Source organism: Enhydra lutris, unplaced genomic scaffold (genome assembly GCF_002288905.1).
Source record: "Enhydra lutris kenyoni isolate GAN:26980312 unplaced genomic scaffold, ASM228890v2 scaffoldscaffold150, whole genome shotgun sequence".
Classification (NCBI taxonomy): domain Eukaryota; kingdom Metazoa; phylum Chordata; class Mammalia; order Carnivora; family Mustelidae; genus Enhydra; species Enhydra lutris.
The window spans coordinates 239,161-261,329 of NW_019154234.1; the positions used below are offsets into that span (position 1 = coordinate 239,161).

The 22,169-nt window shown below is 39.7% G+C and overlaps 1 protein-coding gene across 1 annotated transcript; it reads right to left on the reverse strand.

The window, feature by feature from the left end:
• Positions 1 to 19,395: 19,395 nt before the first annotated feature.
• LOC111140072 (uncharacterized protein C1orf194-like) lies at positions 19,396 to 20,015 on the reverse strand. Its single transcript, XM_022492456.1, has one exon. The coding sequence runs from the start codon at positions 19,990 to 19,992 to the stop codon at positions 19,477 to 19,479; it is 516 nt and encodes a 171-aa protein (XP_022348164.1). The 5' UTR covers positions 19,993 to 20,015; the 3' UTR covers positions 19,396 to 19,476.
• Positions 20,016 to 22,169: the final 2,154 nt, after the last annotated feature.

Below are 22,169 nucleotides of genomic sequence, written 5' to 3' on the forward strand. Positions count from 1 at the left end.
GGTGACATATGAAGGTCAAGCTTACTTACACAAGCAATCATAATGTGTGTCCCTCAAGCTTTTGACCATGTTTGTCACTTAAATATAAGTACAGGAATTGGGCTCCTCTTCTCATTGATGTCCTTTCAGATTGCCATCATGTGGTCAAACTCTGTGTGGGCTCCCACTGTCTTCCGCCACATGGAACCTCCATCATTTGAATAGAGTTTTCACCACCTACAGGTGCTGCTTCTGCTTGCCTGGCTGGCCTTAGCTGTCAGCCTTTGCTTTACACATTCTGGGGCTCTGGTTTTTTTTTTTTTTTAATTTTTTTAAAAAAAGATTCATTTATTTATTTTAGAGAGAGAGCAGGAGCAAGCCAGCAGGGGGAGGGACAGAGGGAGAGGAAGCCGGAGAGAAGTGGACTCCGCAATGAGTGGTGCTCCTTTATTTTTTAATTTTTTTAAAAGATTGTGTTTATTGGAGAGTGAGAGAGAGAGAGAGAGAGAGAACGCACTAGAAACAGGGAAGGGCAGAGGGAGAGGAGAAGAGGATTCCCCGTTGAGCAGGGAGCCTGACACAGGGCTGGATCCCAGGACTCTGGGATCATGACCTGGGCTAAAGGCAGATACTTAACCCATGGAGCCACCCAGGCGCCTTGTGGTGCTCCTTTATTCATCCTACTACCCCGGGCTGCATCTCAGGGCTGGAGATCATGACCTGAGCTGAAATCAAGAGTCTAATGCTTAACCTACTGAGTCACCCAGGAGACCCTCTCAGGTTCTGCTTTTAGCTGCATGTATGTTTATAATTGTTATAACTTCCCTATGATTGACCTTTTTTAGTTATAAAATAATTCCCTTTATTTGTAGTAGTATTTTTTCTTCTTTAAAGTCTTTTCTCCTGGGGCGCCTGGGTGGCTGAGTCTGTTAAGCTTCTGCCTTTGGCTTGGGTCATGATCCGAGAGTTCTAGAATGGAACTGCACATCAGGCTCTCTGCTAAGCAGGGAGCCTGCTTCTCCCTCTGCTTCTGCCAGCCACTCTGTCTGCTTGTGCTCTCTCTGTCTTTCTCTCTCTGTCAAAGAAATAGATAAAATCTTTTTTTTTTTTAAATAAAGTCTTTTCCCCCTGATATTAGCATAGCCACCACAGCTTTTTAGGATTACTGCTTGCACGATGCAGGTTTTACCATCCTTTTTCTTTTAACCTATTTATACCTTCAAATCTGAACTGTGTCTCTTGTAGATAGTATATGGCTGGATCTCTCTCTTTTTTATTCAGTCTCACAATCTCTGATGCTTGATCGGATTGTCTAGTCCACTCACATCTGATGTTATTATTGATATTGATGAATGTCTGCATTTTGCCTTTGTTTTTTATTAAAACTTTTGTCTTAAAAATTAATTATTTTTAATAATTAATAATAATAATATAATTATTAAAAGTTTTGTCTCAAAACTTTTTTATTTCTTCATTCCTGCTTTAATAATGCTACTTAATTCCTGTTTCTTTATTCCTGCTTGGTTTTTCCTCAAGCAAACATTTTCTAGTGTTATTTAATTATTTTTAAAGTTATTTATTGATGCTCTCTCTTGGCCATACCATAGTGTTTTATCTTACCAGAACCTACTCCAGGTTTATAATCATTCCTGGGATATATTGAAATGTTACTTTTATGAAGCTCTATTCCTTCTTTCACCTTTGTGTGATATTATTGTTATACATATTTTAATACATGCTTGTTACAAACATTTGTTGCAAACATTTCTTGTTATAACAACTTATATAAGCAATGTATGAATGTATGTCTACTAAAGAAGTTGAGAAAAGTGAGCAAGTATATATTTACAGTTATTAAACCATGTGTAGTTCTATTCATTTCTTCCTGTGGGTTTGAACTACCATCCTAGGTCATTTGCTTAGTCAAATACAATTCTGCTCCCACCAACCTCCTTTGTGCTGTTATTGTCAAATGTATTACGTTTCTGATATTAGATGCCTAATAAACCGATTATATGCATATTGACTTATAAAACCGCTTTTTACTTATTTTTTAAATTAAAAAAAATTTAAAGATGTTATTTATTTAGTTGAGAGAGAGAGAGAGAGAGAGTTAGAGAGAGCATGAGTGGGAAGAGGGAGAAGCAGGCTACACAGGACTGGATCCCAGGACTCCGGGATCATGACCTGGGCTGAACACAGATGCTTAACCCACTGAGCCACCCCTCAAACCGCTTTTTAAAACAGAGAAGAAAAAATATGTGTTTATACTTTGTTTTATAAGTATATAATTACCTTTAACAGTGTTTTTGTTTGTTTGTTTGTTGTTTTTTTATGGGTATTTAAATTCACATCTAGGTTTGCTTCCTTTTGGCCTGAAGAAATTCCTTACAAATAGGCTGCCAGCATTTGAATTCTCTCAGATTTTGTTTATCTGGGAGTTTTTATTTTGCTTTTGTTTTTGAAAGGTAGTTTTGCAGGATAGAAGATTTTTAGTTGACTTTTTGTGTTTTCTGTTCAGCAGTTTGAATATGTCATCCCATGTGATATATTCTGGACTCCTTGTTGATTTTTTTTCCCTAATAAGACATGGGCTATTAATCTTAATGGGTTTACCTTGTAAGTGATGATTTCTCTTACTGCTCTCAAGATGTTCTCTTTGATGTCAGCCCTCAGCATTTTTACTATGATGTGTCAGGGTACAGATCTCTTCCTATGGATAGTACTTAGAATTCTTTGACCTTCCTGCATGTGTAGATTAACATTTTTAGACAATTTTAGTCGTGATTTCTTTGAATATTTTTTCTACTCCCTTTTTGGGCCTCTCCTTTTGATCATCTTATTACTTGTAGGTTGGTGCCTTTAAAGGTATCTCACACTTTTAGGACACTCTGTTCATTTTACTTCATTCTTTTTTCTCTCTGTTCTCAGCATTGCATAATCTGTTTTCAATGTTGTGTTTCCTTCTGCCAACTCCAATCTATAGTTGAGCCCCTGTAGTAAACCTTTGATTTGGTCAATGTCGTTTTAACTCCAAATTATCCATCGGGTTCTTTTTATAACTCGTGTCTCTTTATGGATGGTCTCTGTGTCATGAGAAATGTCATCATAGCTTCTTTTGCTTCTTTAAGCATGATTTCCTTCATTCTCAGAACATATTAGTATTGGCTGATTTGAAGACTTTTTTTTTCTGTTAAATCCAATATAGTGGCCCTTTCACAGGCAGTTTCTATTGCTTGTCTTTGTTCCTGTACCTGAGTCACATGTTCCTGCTTCTTTGAATATCCCCGTTGTGTTTTTGTTTTGTTTTGTTTTTAAGATATTGGTCAGTCATGCAGTATTTTGTAGTGCTCTGCATTCAGATCCCGTTTCTACCACTCCTCCCCGGTGCTTGTCTTTGTTGTTATTTCCTTATTTAATTGTCTAGTGATGTGGCTGTTTTAGTTAAGTCTGTTTACCCCGAAGTATGCAGCCTTCATTGTACTTCCCAGTCAGTGGAGTCTTGGGTGTACGTACACACACTCACTCTGCAATGACAGGCATTTTTGCAGGGCTCTCTTTGTCTCCTCTGATCTCTCTGCAAAGCTGTCTACCTCATTAGTTGTGACACTCACCTGTTGGGCTCCACTAATTGCCCATTTATTTTTTAATTGTTTTCAACAATGCCCTGGTTGCATAAATTGTGCCACACTCTGATCTGATTCAATTCAGGTGGGAATATTCTTTTTTTTTTTTAAGATTTTATTGATTTATTCAACAGAGAGAGAGAGAGAGATCACAAGTCGGCAGAGAAGCAGGCAGAGAGAGAGGGGGAAGCAGGCTCCCTGCTGTGCAGAGAGCCTGATGTGGGGCTCTATCCCAGGACCCTGAGATCATGACCTGAGCTGAAGGCAGAGGCTTAACCCACTGAGCCACCCAGGCGCCCCAGGTGGGAATATTCTTTAGCCGCCTCTTTGAGTTTTGTTCAGACCCCGAGAGGCCTCTTCTTAGCTGCCTCTATCCCTGGTTCTCTCTGGTGAAATCGCTGGCCTATGGTTTTGTTCCTTGTTCTTCATTTGGAGGAGCCATTGTTTTTGAGAGCTCTCTTAGACCTGAATTTTCCCACACCCTGTTTCAGATAAACAGAGCGCTTTGGGGGAAAGCTTAGGAGCTCTTTTCCTTCTGGGCTGCTTCTCCTCCTTGGGAAAGGTTTTGGAGCCACTGTTCTGGCCTCTGGGTGGGGCAGTAGCCTCTAGTCTTTTAGGCTTACTGCTTGTATTTAGAACCTCTGTCCTGTGGTCACACTGGGGCGAGGGCTACCAGGAACGCACTATTCTCAGCGTGCTGTGGCTGGTATAACTCCTCAATCCTCTGAGTGGGGCCTGTTTGGAGAAAAAAAGCTCTCACCTCTTGGCCTTACTCATTAAGAATTTTAGCCTCTGCAGTTTGGAATTGGAGGATGACAATCCTCCTGCCCTTCCTGGTGGTGGCCTGCCCTTCCTGGTGAGCTATGGGTAACTAATAACTGGGAGCTGAGGGAAGAGGGAGATACCTGCCTGGAAGGGTCTAACATCAAACTGAACTGGAGAGGTAGGAGGGAAGGAGCACAGCATGGTTCCAATGCCAGACTCTCGCTGTTCTTACTTAGATCATTAGATATTTTTTTTTTTTTTTTTTAGTAAATGTTTCCTTATTTGCCGTATGTTCTTAGGACAATTTCCGGAGACATTTAATAGTTATTTTAAAAATAGTTTTTACCGATTTTGCTTATTTCTCTGGGGAGTGGGTCTGTGAAGTTTCTTAAGCTATCATCTTCTAGGGGGTACTCTGTTACCTCTTCCCTTTGATCATGGTTTCTTTTATCATACAGATAGTCCAGCCTGCATATTTTTACATATTCCACATTTTGTATTATTTAAAGAAGGCCTTTCCTACCCAATATTCTAAAAACAAACTGAATGTTTCTTCTAATGCCTTTAAGGTTTTTTTTTTTTCATAGTAAGCACATTTAATCAATTGGGTTGTTTTTGTATGTGCGTGAGTGCTTTGTTACAAGGATGTTTTTATCGATCTCTATATCTATTTTCTGTAGAGAGTGAGGATGGGGAGGGGCAGGGAGACAGGGAGAGAGAATTTTAAGCAGGCTCCACTCCCAGTGTGGAACCAACTGATAGAAATATAAACAACGTTTGTATTTTTCTAAATGGATAGCCACAAATGTCTCAGGTCTCAATTGCAACCTGCCTCCATGGACTTGAAATGGCAGCCTTATTGTGAATTCAATTCTCATATATGCATGGAAGATTTGGTTACATTGACCTGTTGGTCTATTTCTGCATCAGTATCCCATTATGTTTTTTTTTTTAGAGGTTTTTTTAAAAAGATTTAATTTATTTATTTAACAGAGAGAGAGAGATTACAAGTAGGCAGAGCAGCAAGCAGAGAGGGGAGGAAGCAGGCTCCCTGCCGAGCAGGGAGCCCAATGCGGGGCTCAATCCCAGGACCCTGAGATCATGACCTGAGCCAAAGGCAGAGGCTAACCCACTGAGCCACCCAGGTGCCCCAGTATCCCACTGTTTTAATGACTGTGCCATGCATTTTCTAAATTGAGATTTATTTTCATCAGGTTTGGGCATCAGGGGTATGCTAAACTAGAAAAATAATTTAGGTGGCCTTCACAATTTTTAGTGCAATGAGACAATTTATAAAATGCGGTAATTACCTGTCTAATAATCAGCTGTACTATAATTAGCTGCGGTATTATCTATTATAGTTTCTTTTTAGGAGTCTTTTTTCTTTACTGATATCAATCTCTTTATTGATTATTGCGGTATTCAGTTTTCTTTTCCTTGCCAATTGCAATAATTATGTTATTAGAATTTACTGGTATCAATTTGTACAAACGTCCTTAAATTTTTTTTAAATAACCGCAAAATCTCCCTTCTAATTCCTGATAGTGTTCAATTCCATCTCTGCTCTTATTTATTGTCACATTTGCCAGATATGTTTCTATTTCATTGTCTTTTCAAAGAACCAGATATTGAATAGATTGCTATTTTATGTTTATTAATTTCTGTTTTATGTTTACTAATGCTCTCCTCTTTGTAGTTATTTTGTTGGTGTTCTTTGAGCTTCCTAATTCGAATAACTTTTTCACATATATTCCTTTGCAGTAAATGTGTTTAAGGCTGTAAAGTTTACTCTGATTACTCTTGGTATTAATGCACAGGATTTGTTGGTTTTGTTTTACTATGTTTTATGTACTTCTATATTTAAAAAAAGATTGAGTATAATTGACACACGATATTACATTAGTTTCAGCTGTACGACCTAGTGATTCAACAAGTTTAAACCTTGTGCTCTGCTCGCCACATGTGTAGCTCCCATGTGTCACCACACAACGCTATTGCAACATCATTGGCAAGATTCCCTATGTGGTATCTTTTATTCCTGTGACTTACGCATTCCATAACTGGAAGCCTGTGTTGTAGTTTTAGTGTGTAATTGCTGCTTTGGATTTCTAGTCACCTGAGAATTTTCTTGGAAAGGCGTTTGCATCTGCTCAGGTAGATAGCCCTTCTTCCAATTAAATCTATCTTTTGTTGTTGGTTTTTTATTGTATTACAATGTATGGAATGCCTTCTGTTTGACGTTCATTAAGATTTCTTTTATGATCTAATACATATTTCATTTGTATTTTCATCTCTATTTGAATAAGAAGCATATTAATTTTCTTATTCAAATTTTCTGCATTTAAATTTTGTTTCTACCTGATCTGTCACTTTCTGAGACATCCGTTAAAGGTTGCACTATGGTGGTAGATGGAATTCATCTCTCAGCTGACTAAATTTTATATGCAGATGCATATCAATTGATTGATTTTTATCTAGCCTCAGTTGGAAGTATTTGTTGGCTTTGGGAAATGGGAGAAATGTATTCAGTGGTAGTGTGAGAGAGGTAATTTTCTAAATTTAATTCTTTTTATGATTCTACTCCTGGCAGCTTATATTGGATAGAATATGATACACATATGCCTATGAAAACATACTAGCAGATTGCTACCCCGATAAGTAGGGCTGGGGGATGACCTTTGCTTCCTCTTTTATAAAACCACTCTGAGTTCTTTTAAAAAATGCATGTTTATAAGAATAATATAATAATATATGATACTAATGTATTATAATGTGATAATAATACTATTTAAGAAGTAATGGGAAAGAGAAGCAATTCCTGAATGATGTGAGGAGCTCCACAGATGATTTTCCAGAGGGGGAAAAAAATCAAACTGGTGAGCATTATAAAACAATCATTTAAAGTGTCTAGCAATTGTTCAAAGTGTATATAGCAAATGGAGAAACATTAATTCATGCAAATGTACTAAATCTCGGTAAGAACAGTGAGAGACTGTGGCCTTTGAGCCACACGTTTTCTCTTCACCTCCTCCCCCGGCTCAGTATGATGGAAGCTCTGCCCTGGATAGTTATAGCTAAGAAGGTGGAACTCCTTCTCCTGCCTGCTCCCCTCCCACGCCCCCCACTCCGGAGCTACTATTTCTCTATGGGAGAGGCAGGCTGCCAGAATTTCTTCTCCTCATTCTCAGCACTACGTTTCAGAAATTCTGTTCCAGGCAAGCACAGGTGAGAAATCTGCTGCTCCCTTACCCAACCTGGCCCTGATTCATAGGACAAAGATAGACTTGTTAGGGTACGGAGTCGACCACCCCCTCAATTAGACAGAGAACACTCTCGATAACGCAAGTCACACAGCGAGGTTTATTTGACAAGCTTGAGCTTGGGCCCAAGTATACCCGACACAGTGGAGTAGGGACTTGGACCCCGAGGCTAGTTAAGGCAGGTGTTTTTATGGGTCATTACAAGAGGCTTGGTGGGGGAGGGAGGAGGAGAAGTTTCAGACTTTTCTGCAGTACGCTGATTAGCTGTTGCCGGGCTGGTTACAGGGTTAGGTACTTTCTTGGAAGTGTTTACAGGGTTAGGTATAGCGGTTTTTCCTGGAAGTGTTTACAAGGTTAGGTATTCCTGTTACTAAAGCAGGGTGGGGGGTCTCTGGAACTACAGCAGGGGGGGGGTCTCTGGAACTACAGCAGGGTGGGGGTCCCTGGAACTAAAGTAAAGTAGGGGAAAGATCAGCCCTTGGGCCTGAGATGGCTGCCCAATCTAAGATGGCTGTACTTATTCTAACCCACTCTTACAGACTCCAGGTGTGACAGGCTGAGACTATGGGGCCCTAATCACCCTTGCCCCAGCTCGCTTATGAGATAGAATTTCCACACCAGGAAAGTAAAGCTGACATGACCGAGAGCTACCAGACTGGCCTAGAGTATTGTTTGTGGAGCAGGGCTATCACTCTGAGGGAAGAGAGCCACTGTCCCCACTACTAGTTCTGGAGCAGCAGGAGTGCTGCCCAAGAGGAAAGGCAGGCTATAACTACAGAGACCCCTGTAGCTCTCTCTAAGGGAGACTGCCTTGAAGGGGACTGAGTTTGTTTGGAAAAGCATGGGAAAGTACAGGCCTAAGGGTACTGTTGATCAGAATGGAGATCTCGGTAGTGAGCATTTAAGAGGCGGCTGGTAGCTCTGTGAATGTAACAAGCCAAACGATAGGGCATTTGGAAGTTTGACAGAGAGAAGGAGGGAAAGAGATACCTAAGAAGAGTCTTCCTAGAGTTGGAGCACCCATCAAGGAGTGACCTGAAAGATTACCCCTGCAAAGAGTTCCAAAGTTAATAGGAACGGACTGCAGATCCATTTATTGCCCAGGGAGGGTATTGTCAATAAAAGGAAAGCAATCAGCTGGAAATTAATGGAGGCTAAGAGCTGGAATTGAAACCTGTAGAGGCAGTCTATCCATAAGCTTAATGAAACTATCAGGAAAAGATACTGTGAAAAACCTCCTGGCCCAAACAACAGTTACCCACGAGGGAGAAGGGGAGTCAGGGAGACTGTGGGCATGCATGCCCAAGGTTGTGCCCTTTCAGTGGTGCCATCAGAAGCCGCACATTGCAGGGAAATAGACTTCACTGATCTGGTCCAGCCACATCACTACACAAATAAATGGGCAAACAAGAAGTCCAGGGAGATCAACACCAGAGCTGCTACAATATCGTACCTAAATCCCCCAGTTTTCAACAAAAATCATTAAGGCCTAGAAAGAAATAGGGAAGTGTGACCTATGCACTGGGTAAAAGTAAAATCAGGCAACAAAAACTGCTTGTGGGAGGTCCCAGAGTTGGATCTAGCGGAAAGAGACCTCAAAGTACATATAATAAATATGGTCAAATAACTAAGGGAAACCATGCTTAAAGGAATAAAGGAAGGTGTGATGACACTGTCTCCAAATAGAGACTATCAAGAAAGATAAATTGTAAAGTGAAACCAAATGGGGAACTTCTGGATTTGAAAAATATAATGACTGAAATGGAAAATTCACCAGAGGGCCTCCAGAGTAAATTTGTTTTGGCAGAAGTAAGAAAGTGAACTTGAAGAGAGATTGGTAGAGATCAGGCAATCCTAAAATTGGAAAATAACAAGTCGAAAGAAAAATTAATAGAGCCTTAGAGAACTGTGCATTCAATATTACGTGTCCATCAAACATATGAACATACATGTAATGGGGTGTACTAAAAGAGAGTAGACCAATAAAGGAACATAAAAAATATTCAAAGACTGTGTGGCTGAAAATTGTCTGAATTTGGTGAAAACTATTATGGGCATCTAAAAAGCTAAATGTGTTCTAAGTAGGAAAGAAATCCAAAGGGATTCATACCCAGATTATGTACCACATCAGAGTAAAGTTTTTGAAAACCAAACACAAACTCTTGAAAGCGGCAAGACAAAAATGACTCATACAAAGGACCTGCAATAAGATTAGCCAATTCGCAGAATGGTTTTCATCAGAAATAGTGGCAGACAGAGGCGCTGCGGTAATATATTCAATGTGCCGAAAGGAAAAAAAGAAATCTTGAGCCAAAAACATGGATATATAGATATATACATGTACACAGGTACACACACACACACACACACATACACACACATTTATTAAGAGCAAGAGCTACCCTGATATGAGGAATTTGAGAGGCAGGGCAGGGGGTCATGGGTGGAAGGGAGGGCAAAATGATATAAGATGGGACCAGGGTGGGGACAGACAAACCATAAGAGACTCTTAATCTCAGGAAACAAACTGAGGGTTGCTGGAGGGGAGGGAAGGGACAGGGTGGCTGGGTGATGGACATTGGGGAGGGTCTGTGCTATGGTGAGTGCTGTGACTTGTGTAAGACTGAAGATTCACAGACCTGTACCCCTGAAACAAATAATACATTATATGTTCAGAGAGAGAGAGAGAAAGAGAGAGAGAGCGCGAGCTACCTTTCATGAATGTAGCTTAAATATATTCCAGATAAATAAAAATTGAGAGAATTTGTTGCTAGCAGGGCCACCTTACAAAAAATACTAAAGTTCTTTGGGTAGAAGGTAAATGACACTAGAGAGTAACTTGAATTTGCTTGAAGAAAAGTGTCAGTAAAGGTAATTATTGTAGGCAATAATAAATGAGTACAAATTAAATATATTTTCCTGCTCTAAAAAGACTTTTAAAAGAATTGCATGAAAGAACCTATGTATAATTTTATTTACAAGCCAATAGCATAAAGATCTGTAATGTAATTGACAATAAAAACATGAAGGTGGGTGAGAGCAAAGCTATATGGCAGTAAGGTAATAATACCAGATGTTAACTTGAATCTATAGGAGCAAGCCAAGAGAACCAGAAATGAAAAATAAAACAAACTCTATAAATTAAAGACTTACACTCCTTCTCTCAGCTTTTAAAGAATCTGTTTAAGTTTATTGGAAATATATTTGACACATAACATAGTGTAAGTTTACGGTGGACAATATGTTGGTTTTATGCATTTATTTATAGCCATGATATTGCCGTTGTAGTATTAGCTAATGCCTCTATCATTGCACACAATCTCTCAGCTTTTTTTTAAAGTCATAAAATTATATGAGTGATGATTATACATGGGCAGAAAGGCACTCCCAGTGACTGTTCCCTCCAGCTCAGTAGAGTGAGTAGGCCACAAACACCCACCTCTCAAGTTTCTCCCTGTTAAGGGTTGGACGGTGTATCTAACATCCTGACTTTCCTAGCTGTAGCCTTAAGGTCAAGTCTTCCAATTAGCCTGCCTTAGGCATTTGAAGAGACAAAAATCTGTTAGAATGAATAAATTCAGCAAGGTTGTAGGATACATAATCAATAAACAAAAATCAGTTATGTTCCTATACACTAAGAATGAACTATCAGAGCAAAGAAATTATCACCAAAGGCAGTGAAGTCATTAGGAATAAATGTAACCAAGGAGGTGAAAGAGCCATATGCTGAAAAGCATAAAACATAGATGAAAAACTTGAAGACACAAATAAATGGAAAGAATGTCTTTGTTTAGCGCGGCCCTGGTGAACTTGTGAATGCTGATAAAGATTCCCAGCCCCCACTCTTAACCTATGAAATAAGATGTTTGCTGATGGGCCCAGAAAACTGTTTTTAGAAGCTCCACAGGAGTCCTACCTAATGCAGCTAGTCCAAGGGCTTTCATTTGAGAACTACTGGACCTTTTTCTCATTTTTGCCAGTCTATATCTTCTCTCTGGCTTATATTCCTGCGCTTTTAACACTTGATTATATTTGTTTACTACTTTGTATTTCCAGTATTATTATGATAAGCTTCTTGCCTGGAGACTAGTAGGAACCTGACCATTCTCACATGGGCTCTGCCTTTCCTTTGGTCTTTCTATTTGAATATTTTCTCTTCTTCCTATCTTGTTTCTGCTTACACATTGGGTGGGATGGATCTGGCAGTATTTTGTTCCCAGCCTGACCAACTGTATATTTTCTTTCTCCTTACAGGATTTCCCATTTCTAAACCTCAACTGATCTGCTTGCAAGAAAGAGGGGAAATGCCGTGGGTCCCAGATTTAAGGGAAATTCAGGATGAAGAAGACCAAAGCACTTGATTGAGTGAGTGAAGAAATTATAAAACAGTACATTTTCCAGGTTTTTTGTTGTTGTTGTTGTTGTTGTTTGGTGCGAATCCCTTTTTATTAACACTGGTGCTTATCTGGGGGACTCCTATTGGTTTTGTTGTTGTTTTATGAAACCTGAATATTTCTTACATCGTAAATGTCTCATCTCCATTTTCCCCGTCCTGTTCTTCCGAACCACCTTCAAATTTCTTGCCTTTTATATTTCTCATTTTATTTTCTTCAGTTGTACATTGTGAGACTCTTCGGTTCAACATCATGATCTTCAGCTACTTCCTGACTGCTATCCATTCCATCTACTGAAGTTTCTTTTTCTGCAGAGAAAAAAAAATAAAAGGAGGCTGGATGACGTAATGAGAGGAACAAAGGCTATGTGGAGAACAGCAACTGATGTGTCCAATGCTATCACCCAGGCTTGGAATGTCAAGGAAAGGCAGAGGAAGGTGGCAGGTGCTGTGTCAAGAAATGGTTTCAAGCTTTAGGGAATATGGTTATTTCAACTGCGTCTTAGCAGTGAGTCGGATTTCTGCAGACAAAGGTGGGAGAGGAAGAGCATAACACATGGCAGTAGCAGTATAAGCTCTGGCCCTGTGACAAAACAGTGAGGCATGTGGGCATGAGATGGCAGAGCCAATAGGGTATCTACAGTGTTGACTAGATCTATGACTGGGAGAACTATTCTAGGCCATTCCTAGATCAGGCTGAGTAGGAATATGGAGGCTGATGCTTCAAAGATGCTGCCAAACTGAAGGAATTTCTGGGAACGTATTACCAAAAATCTCCATTCACCTTCCATTCTCTCTCTTTTTCTAGGCCTGTTTGTGTTTGGGCTTACTTCCTTGTGAGGTAGGACATGCCAGCACACTCTGGGATGGAAGTGAGTGTTATGTCAATATGACAAACAACTCAGCATTTTTTTTTAAATCGAGAGACTTACTTTTTTAGAATAGTTTTAAGTTGACAGAAATATTGAGTAGATAGCATAGAGGATTCTCATATTATAGCCCCCCCATCACAGTTTTCCCCATTATTAAGATACTGTATTAGTGTGATACATTTGTTATAATTAATAAACTACTGCTAACACATTATTATTAACTAAGTCCATAGTTTACATTGACATTCAATCTTTGTGTTGTACATTCAATGGGCTTTGAAAACACATAAAGTCATGATTAGTGATATTGAGCATCTTTTCACATGTCTGTTGGCCATCTCTATGTCTTCTTTGGAAAAATGTTTATTCAGGTCCTCTGCCCATTTTTTAATTGGATTGTTTGGTTTTTTGGTGTTGAGTTGTAGAAATCCTTTATATATTTGGATATTAACCCCTTATTGCATACATCCTTTGCAAATATCTTCTCCCATTCAGTAGGTTGCCTTTTCCTGTTGTTGATGGTTTTCGTTGTTGTGTAAAAACTCTTAATTTCGATAGAGCACCAATAGTTTATTCTTGCTTTTTTTCCCCCTGACCGAGGGGACATATTAAGAAAATGTTGCTAAGGCTGATGTCAAAGAGATTACTGCCCATGTTTTCTTCTAGGAGCTTTATGGTTTCACGTCTCACATTTAGGTCATTAATCCATTTTGACTTTATTTTTGTGGACAGTGTAAGAAAGTGCTCCAGTTTCATTCTTCTGCATGTAGCTGTCTTGTTCTCCCAACACCATTTATTAAAGAAACTGTCTTTTCCCCCATTGTCTATCCTTGCCTCCTTTGTCATAGATTGACCATATAAGTGTGGGTTTATTTCTGAGCTCTCTGTTCCTTTCTCTTGATCTGTATATCTCTTTTTGTGCCAGTACCATGCTGTTTTGACTACTATGGCTTTGTACCATATCTTTGAAATCTAGGGTTGTGATACCTCCAGCAGCTTTGTTCTTATTTTTCAAGATGGCTTTTGCTATTTGGGGTCCTTTGTAGTTCCATAGTCTTAGGACTATTTTTTGTCGTTCTGTGAAAAATGCTGTTGGTATTCTGATAGGGATTGCACTGAACCTGTAGATCGCCTGGGTAGTACAGGCATTTTAATAATATTAATTCTTCCAATCCATATGCATGGTATACATTTCCAGTTGTTTGTGTTGTCTTCCATTTCTTTCGTCAGTGTTTTATGGTTTTCAGGGTACTGGTCTTTCACATCCTTGGCTGAGTTTATGCCTAGTTGTTTTATTTTTGGTTCAGTTGTAAATGGGATTGTTTGCTTAATTTCTCTTCCTGCTACTTCATTATTAGTATATAGAAATGCAACAGATTTCAGAGTATGAATTTTGTATCCTGCGCCTTTGCTGAATTCATCTGTTACTTCTAAGAGTTTTTTTGGTGATGTCTTTAGAGTTTGCTTAGTATCGTGTTGTCTCTAAACAGTGTCAGTTTTCTTCTTCATTACCAATTTGGTTGCCTTTTATTTCTCTGTGTTGTCTGATTGCTGTGGCTAGGACTTCCAGTATTATGTTGAATGAAAGTGGTGAGAGTGGACATCCTTGTCTTATTCCTGATCTTAGAGGAAAATCTATCAGTTTTTCATAATTGAGTATGATGTTAGCTGTGGGTTTGTCATTTATAGCCTTTATCGTGGTGAAATGTGTTCATTGTAAACCTGTTTTGTTGAGGGTTTTTATCATAAACAGATTTTGAATTTTATCAAATGCTTTTTCGGCCTCTGTTGAGAAGATCATATGATTTCTAGCATTCATTTTGTTTATGTGGTGTATCATAATGATTGATTTGTGAATATGGAGCCACCCTCACATCCCTGGAATAAATCCTACCTGATTATGGTGAGTTATCCTTTTAATGTATTGTTGAGAGCAGTTTGTTAATGTATGCTTGAGGAATTTCCATCTGTGTTCATCAGGAGATTGGCCTGTAGTTTTGTTGTTGTTGACTTTTTTTTTTGGAATGTCTTTGTCCAGTTTAGTATGAGAGTGGTGCTGGACTTGTAGATGTATTTGAAAGCTGTCCTTCCTCTTCTATTTTTTGGAAGAGTATGAGAAAAATAGATATCAACTCTTCTTTAACTGTTTGGTAGAATTTACCTGTGAATCTGTCTGGTCCTGGAATCTCAGTTGTTGAGAGGTTTTTCCTTTTATGGTTTTTTTTTTTTTGAGAGTTTTTTTGATTACCAGTTCAACTTCTTTACTAGTAATTGATCTGTACAGATTTTCTATTTCTTCTTCATTCAGTTTGGGAAGATGATATGTTTCTAGGAATTTATCCATTTGTTTAGACTGTCCAATTTTTTGGCATGTAAATTTTCATAGTTGTCTGTTAAAAAACCCTTGTATTTCTGTGCTACATCAGTTGTTACCTCTCCTCTTTCCGTTTTTAAAAATTTTATTTAAATTCAAATTAGCTGCCATATAGTTTAGTATTGGTTTCAGGAGCAGAATTAAGTGATTCATCACTTACATATATACCCAGTGTTCATTCCAGCAAGTGTCCTCTTTAATATCCATCACCCATTTAGCCCATCCTCCTACCTACCTCCCCTCCAGCAACCCTTACTTTGTTCTCTTAACTATAGAGTCTCTTATGGTTTGTCTCCATCTCTGCTTTTATTTCTTTTTACTTTTCCTTTCCTTTGCATATGTTCATCTATTTTGTTCTTAATTTCAACATATGAGTCAAATCATATGATAGTTGTCTTTCTCTGACAGACTCATTTTGCTTAGCATACTAACCTCTAATTCCATCCACAACTTTGCAAATGGCAAGATTTCATTCTTATTGATGGCTGAGTAATATTTGATTACATACACACACACACACACACACACACACACACACACACACACACCACTTCTTTATCCATTCATCAGGCGATGAACACTTGGGCTTTTTCCATAATAGCCAAACAATAGCCAACAAATGGTTATTGTTGATAGTGCTGCTATAAACATTGGGGCGCATGGGCCCCTTTGAATCAGCACTTTCATATCCCTTCGGTATATACCTCGTAGTGCAATTACTGGGTCATAGGGTAGTTCTCTTTTTAACTTTCTGAGGGAACTCCATGCTGTTTTCCAGAGTGGTTGTACCAGTTTGCATTCCCTCCCACAGTACAAGAGGGTTCCCCTTTCGCCACATCCTGGCCAACATCTGTTGTTTCCTGAGTTGTTAATTTTATCCAGTCTGACTGGTGTGAGATAGTATCTCATTGTGCTTTTGAGTTGTATTTCCCTGATGATGAGTGATGTTCAGCATCTTTTCATGTGTCTGTTAGCCATTTGTATGCGTTCTTTGGAGAAATGTCTGTTCATGTCTTCTGCCAATTTCTTAATTGGATTATTTGTTTATTGGGTGTTGAGGTTAAGTTCTTTTTAAATTCTGGATACTAGCCCTTTATCTGACATATCATTTGAAAATATCTTCTCCCACCCCGTCAGTTGCCTTTTAGTTTTGTTGATTATTTCCTTTGCTGTGCAGAAGCTTTTTGTCCTGATGAGGTCCCAGTAGCTCATTTTTGCTTTTGTTTCCCTTGCCTCCAGAGATGTGTCTGGTAAGGAGTTACTGCAGCTGAGGTCCAGGAGGTTGCTGCCTGTGCTCTCCTCTAGGATTTTGATCGTTTCCTGTCTTACATTTAGGTCTGTCATCCATTTTGAATTTATTTTCATGTATGGTGTGAAAACATGGTCCAGTTTCTTTCTTCAACATTTCGCTGTCCAGTTTTCCCGACACCATTTGTTGAAGAGACTGTCTTTTTTCTGTTGGATAGTCCTTCCTGCTTTGTGGAAGATTAGTTGACCATAGAGTTGTGGGTCCATTTCTGGGTCTCTATTCTGTTCCATTGATCTGTGCGTCTGTTTACTTACTTGGGTCTTCTCTTTTTTTCTTGATGAGTTTGGCTAAAGGTTTATCAATTGTGATCATATCTTCAAAAACCTGCTCTTGGTTTCTTTGATCTTTTCATTGTTTTTTTTGTTTGTTTGTTTTTTGTTTGTTTTGTTTTGTCTTGATTTATCCTCTGATCTTATTATTTCCTTCCTTCTCTTTACTTTGGGTTTGTTCATTCTTCTTTTCCCAGTTCCTTTATGTACAAGGTTTGATTATTTATTTGAGAATTTTTTTCTTGTTTCTTGAGGTGGGCCTGTATCACTCTAAATTTCCTTCTTGGAAATGTGGTCGCCATGTCCCAATGATTGTGTTTGCATTTCTTTTATTTCCTCTTTGATTTCTTTGTTGACCCATTAGTTGTTTAGTAGCATGTTGTTTAGCCTCCACATGTTTCTGTTTTTCCCAGTATTTTCTTATAACTGATTTCTACTTTCATACTGTTGTGGCTGGAAATGATGCATGTGCACTTGAAAAGAATGTGTATTCTGTTGTTTGTGGATGGAGTGTTCTGTATATCTCTTTTGAGTCCACCTGGTCCTTTGAGTCGTTCAAAGACACAGTTTCCTTATGGATTTTATTCCTGGTTGATCTATCCATTGATGTAATTAGGACATCCTAAGTATATAGCAGTCTACATTACATTGATGGTCATATGAGTTTGGGCACATTTGAGTCCCTAATTATTATTGTATTCTTGCCGATTCTTCCGTCATATCTGTTAATGTTTTTCTATCTGTTAATATCTAGCATGCTCTTTATGTATTTAGGTGTTCCAGTGTTGGGAGAAAAGATACTTAAAATTGTTATATCATCTTGTTGGATTGTTCCCTTTATCATTATGTAATGCCCTACTTTATCTCTTGTTACAGACATTGTTTTATAGTCTACTTTGTGTGATATAAGTATTGGTACCTTGGCTTTTTTTTTTCACTTCCATTTGTGTAGAATATCTTTTTCTGTCCCTTCAGTTTTAGTCTGTATGTGTCTTTAGGTCTGAAGTAGGACTCTTGTAGGCAGCATGTAGTGGGGTCTTGCTTTTTTTTAATCCATTCCTCCATCCTGTGTCTTTTGATTGGAGCAATTAGACCATTTGTATTTAAAGTAGTTCTTGATAGGTATGTACTTACTGCCATTTTGTTAATTGTTTTCTGGTTCTCCTAGCTCTTCTCTGTTCCTTTCTTTTTCTCTTGCTCACCTTCATTTGATTGATGACTTTCTTCAGTGTTATGCTTGGCTTTCCTTCCCTTTATATATTTTTAAAATTTTTATTTATTTATTTTTTTAAAGACTTTATTTATTTATTTGACAGAGAGAGATCACAAGTAGGCAGAGAGGCAGGCAGAGAGAAAGGGGGAAGCAGGCTCCCTGCCGAGCAGAGAGCCTGATGTGGGGCTCGATCCAAGGACCCTGAGATCATGACCCGATCTGAAGGCAGAGCCTTAATCCACTGAGGCACCCGGGCGCCCCTATGTTTTGTGTACCTATTATAGGTTTTTGGTGTTTGTTTATCCTGAGGTTCATATAGAACATCCTAAGTATATAGCAGTCTATATTACATTGATGGTCACATGAGTTTGGGCACATTCTTAAAAAACTTAATTTTTGCTCCGCCTTCCATATTTTATGTGTGTGTTGTCACATTTTATATCTTTTTATTTTATGAGTCCTTTTAACTAATTTTTCAGATACAATTGATTTTACTACTTTGTCTTTTAACCTGTATAGTAGCTTTCTAAGTGAATGCTCTACTACCTTTCCTGTATGTTTACTTTTCCTCATGTAATTTATTCATGTCATAATTTTCTTACTTGTAATTATGGCCCTTTCTTTTCCACTTCAAAAACTCTCTTCAATATTTCTTCTAAGGCCAATTTAGTGGTGATGAACTCCTTTAAGTTTTAATTGCCTAGGAAACTCTTTATCTTTACTTGATTTCCAAATGATAACCTTGCTGGCTAGAATATTGTTGGTTGTAAGTTTTTTGGTTTCAGCACTTTGATTATATTATGTCACTTTTCTTTAGCCTGCAAAATTTCTGCTGAAAGATCAGCTGGGAGCCTTATGGTGTTTCCCTTGTCCATATTAGTTTTTTTCTCTCCTGCTGTTTTTGGTTTTTAATTTGTTTGTCTGTTTTTGTTTTAGAGAAGTGGGGGTGGGGAGAAGAAGAAGGAGAGAGAGAGAGAGAATCTTAAGCAGATTCCATGCACAGCACCGAGCCCAACATGGGGTTCAGTCTCACAACCCTGAGAGCATGACCTGAGCTGAAATCAAGAGTTGCATATATAACTGACTAAGCTACCCAGGCACCCCTCTCTTGCTGTTTTGGAAAAATTTCTCTTCATCTTTAATCCTTGGCATTTTAATTATTATGTGTTTTGGTGCGGATCTCCTTGGGTTCATCTTGTTTGGAACTCTCTGTGCTTCTTGAAACTGGATGTGTTTCCTTCTGCGGGGTAGGGAATTTTTCAGCCATTCTTTCTTGGAATTAGTTTGGTTTTTTTTTTTTTTTTTTTTTTTTTTTTTTTTTTTTTTTTTTTCAGGCTTCATCCAGCACAAATCTATTTAATGGAGGTGGGCAGCAGATGTTCCACTATGATTAATTAGTCCAGGGGCCTGTTAACATTAGGTAGAGAAGAAGCCACCATCATTCTTTCGGGAGTAGCCTCCATTGGTGGCTGCAGTGTGAGGGGACACTATGGATCCCTGGATGCTGTGGATAGACTCCTTCTTAGGGTTGATCCAGTATCTGATGTTAGACCAGGAAGTGATGGAAGGTGGTGGAGGAGGGGGTAAAAGTTCTCCAGGGAATTGGGTCTTGATAATTCCATGGGTATCCTGGGTAGTCTCCTGGTGTAATAGTATCTCACTTTTGTTCTTGAATGTCCCTGTGTGGTGGTTGTACAAGGCTGCTAAGCGGAAATCCAGGTCATCCTTTGGTATCTCAGGATCAAAAAAATAAACATCCCGCCTCATGGAGGTGATTGTGGGAGTTGAGCTGAGCCGACTCCAGGGTTCCTGTTGCTGAGCAAGGTGAGCTGGGTTCTTATATGGCAGTTTCTTGGAGGCCCGGAGTTTTCCCAGGTAGGTCTCATCGTTATCCAACGTAGGGTGCTGGAAAGGGTCTCGGGTGAAAGGCATGGTAAAATGTGGAGTGAGAAGCTGGTGTGGTTTTTTTTTTTTAAATCCCTTTCTATCTCTCTTCTCCTTCTGGGATGGCCAAAATGCAAATATTCATTTGCATTTGATGTTCATTTGGTGTTGTCTGAGACATCCCTTACCTATCTTCATTTTTTCAAGATCTTTTTTTTCCCCCTTTTGCTGTTGAGTTTGGGTGCTTTCCTTTACACTTCCATATTGCTGATCTATTCTTCTGTATCCTCTAATCTACTGTTGATTCTCTCTAGTGCATTTTTCATTTTGGTCATTGCATTTTTCAACCCTGACTGGTTCTTTTTTAAATTTTCTATCTCTTTTTAAAAATATTTTATTTATTTGTTTGACAGGGAGAGAGCAAGAGAGCACAAGCGTGGAAGTGGTAGAGGGAGAGGGAGAGCAAGAAGCAGCCACCCTGCTGAGCAGGGAGCCCGATGTGGGGTCCCAACCCAGGATCCTGGGATCGTGACCTGAGCCAAAGGTAGGCACTTAACCAATGAGCCACCTAGGCACCCTGATATATTTTCTCTTTGTTGAAGTTCTCACTAAGTTCATCCATTCTTCTGTACAGCCTGGTGAACACCTTTATGATTATGACTTTGAACTTGTTATCAGGTAGATTGGTTATCTCCATTCCATTTAGTTCTTTTTCTGAGGTTTTGCTCGTTCTTTCTTTTGGACCATATTCCTTTGTCTCCTCATTTGGCTTGACTTTCTGTGTTTGTTTCTATGAATTAGGTAGAACAGCTACTTCTTCTAACCTTCCAGGAATGGTTGTATGCTCATTCCCTGTGTAGACTGTGTGCCTGGTGACTTTGCCTGGATAGCTGGAGCTGTGGCTGGTGTGGGTTTGGATCCTGGGGGAGTCTGTGCTGGGGCTGTCCTCATGGGATTGTTTGAGGTGAAGTGGGTATGGGCTGGGGTGGTTCTGGGGCTCTCCACACAGAGGGTATCCTGGCAGGACAGTTGAAGCTGAAGTGAAAGCAGGTGGTGGTCTGCCAGTGCTCAGCACAGTGGATGCCCTCACTGCATGGCAGGAACTAAGGTGGGGCATGAACTGGTGTGTCCTGGTGGTGTCACTAGAGCCAAAGCAGACAGGAGCCAGGAGGTTCCAGAGTGCTCTGTGCCAGGAGTGCACTAGCAAGTCATCTGGTGCTGAAGTGGTGTGGGCCTGGAGAGTTCTGGGGTGCTTTGCACCTATGTCAGCTGGAGTTGTAGTGAGCGTTGACCAGGTGTGTCCCACTGTGCGGTGCACTGTGGCTGCCTTGGTGGGACTTCTTGGGCTGGTATGGGCTGGGGCTCACTGAGGTGGTAGGCCAGCTATGGCGCCTGGCCCCTGCTCCCATCCAGGCTATCAAGGTGGTGGAGGAATGTAAGCCATGGCACTTGCCAGGCCCTGTGACCCAGAGAGAGTTCTGGTAGCTCCCCTGCCATTTGGTGGAGATTTGAGGCAGGATCCTTTATGTTCTAGTTGCTCTTTTAAGCCATCTTTTAAGCTTTTTTTCCTGTGCCCCAGGGCAGGTGAATCTGCTCATGGTCCCTCAGTACTCTCTCTCCTCACTGCAGTTGGCAGCATCGGGGGTGGGATTCCCTTACTGTGTCTCCAGCTCAATGTTCTCTATATGGTCTCTCTATCTTTTGTTGTGCAGAAGCTGTTCAGTCAGCTCTCCGTTCTTCTTCAGGAGGAATTGCTGTATAAGTAGGTATAGATTTGCTGTGTCCACGAAGGAGGTAAGTTCAGGATCTTCCTACATTGGCATCTTGGGTTAGAACCCTTTGGAATTTTCTATATAGACAATCATGACATCTGCAAACAATTACAGTTTTATATCTTCCTTTCCAATCTGTATAGCTTTCATTATTTCTTTTTATTGAGAATTCCTGGGATGGTGGTTATCACCCCCTCAGCCTGGAAGGAGGAACCAATGCTGTACGAAATCACTCAGAAATCATACTGTCCCAACACCCCTAGCCAACACCAGGAAGAGAAAGGTCATTCCCTTGAAAACTGGCCAGTCTATGTTCCTCTAGGAAGGGCTGGGAGAACTGACACAGAGGGGACTATGGCATGATACTGGGGGCAGGATGGGGGACCCCACACTGGCTCCTCAAAAACCGGGGGGGGGGAAGCAGATTCACCTTTTCTCTGGAGCTGGGGAGAC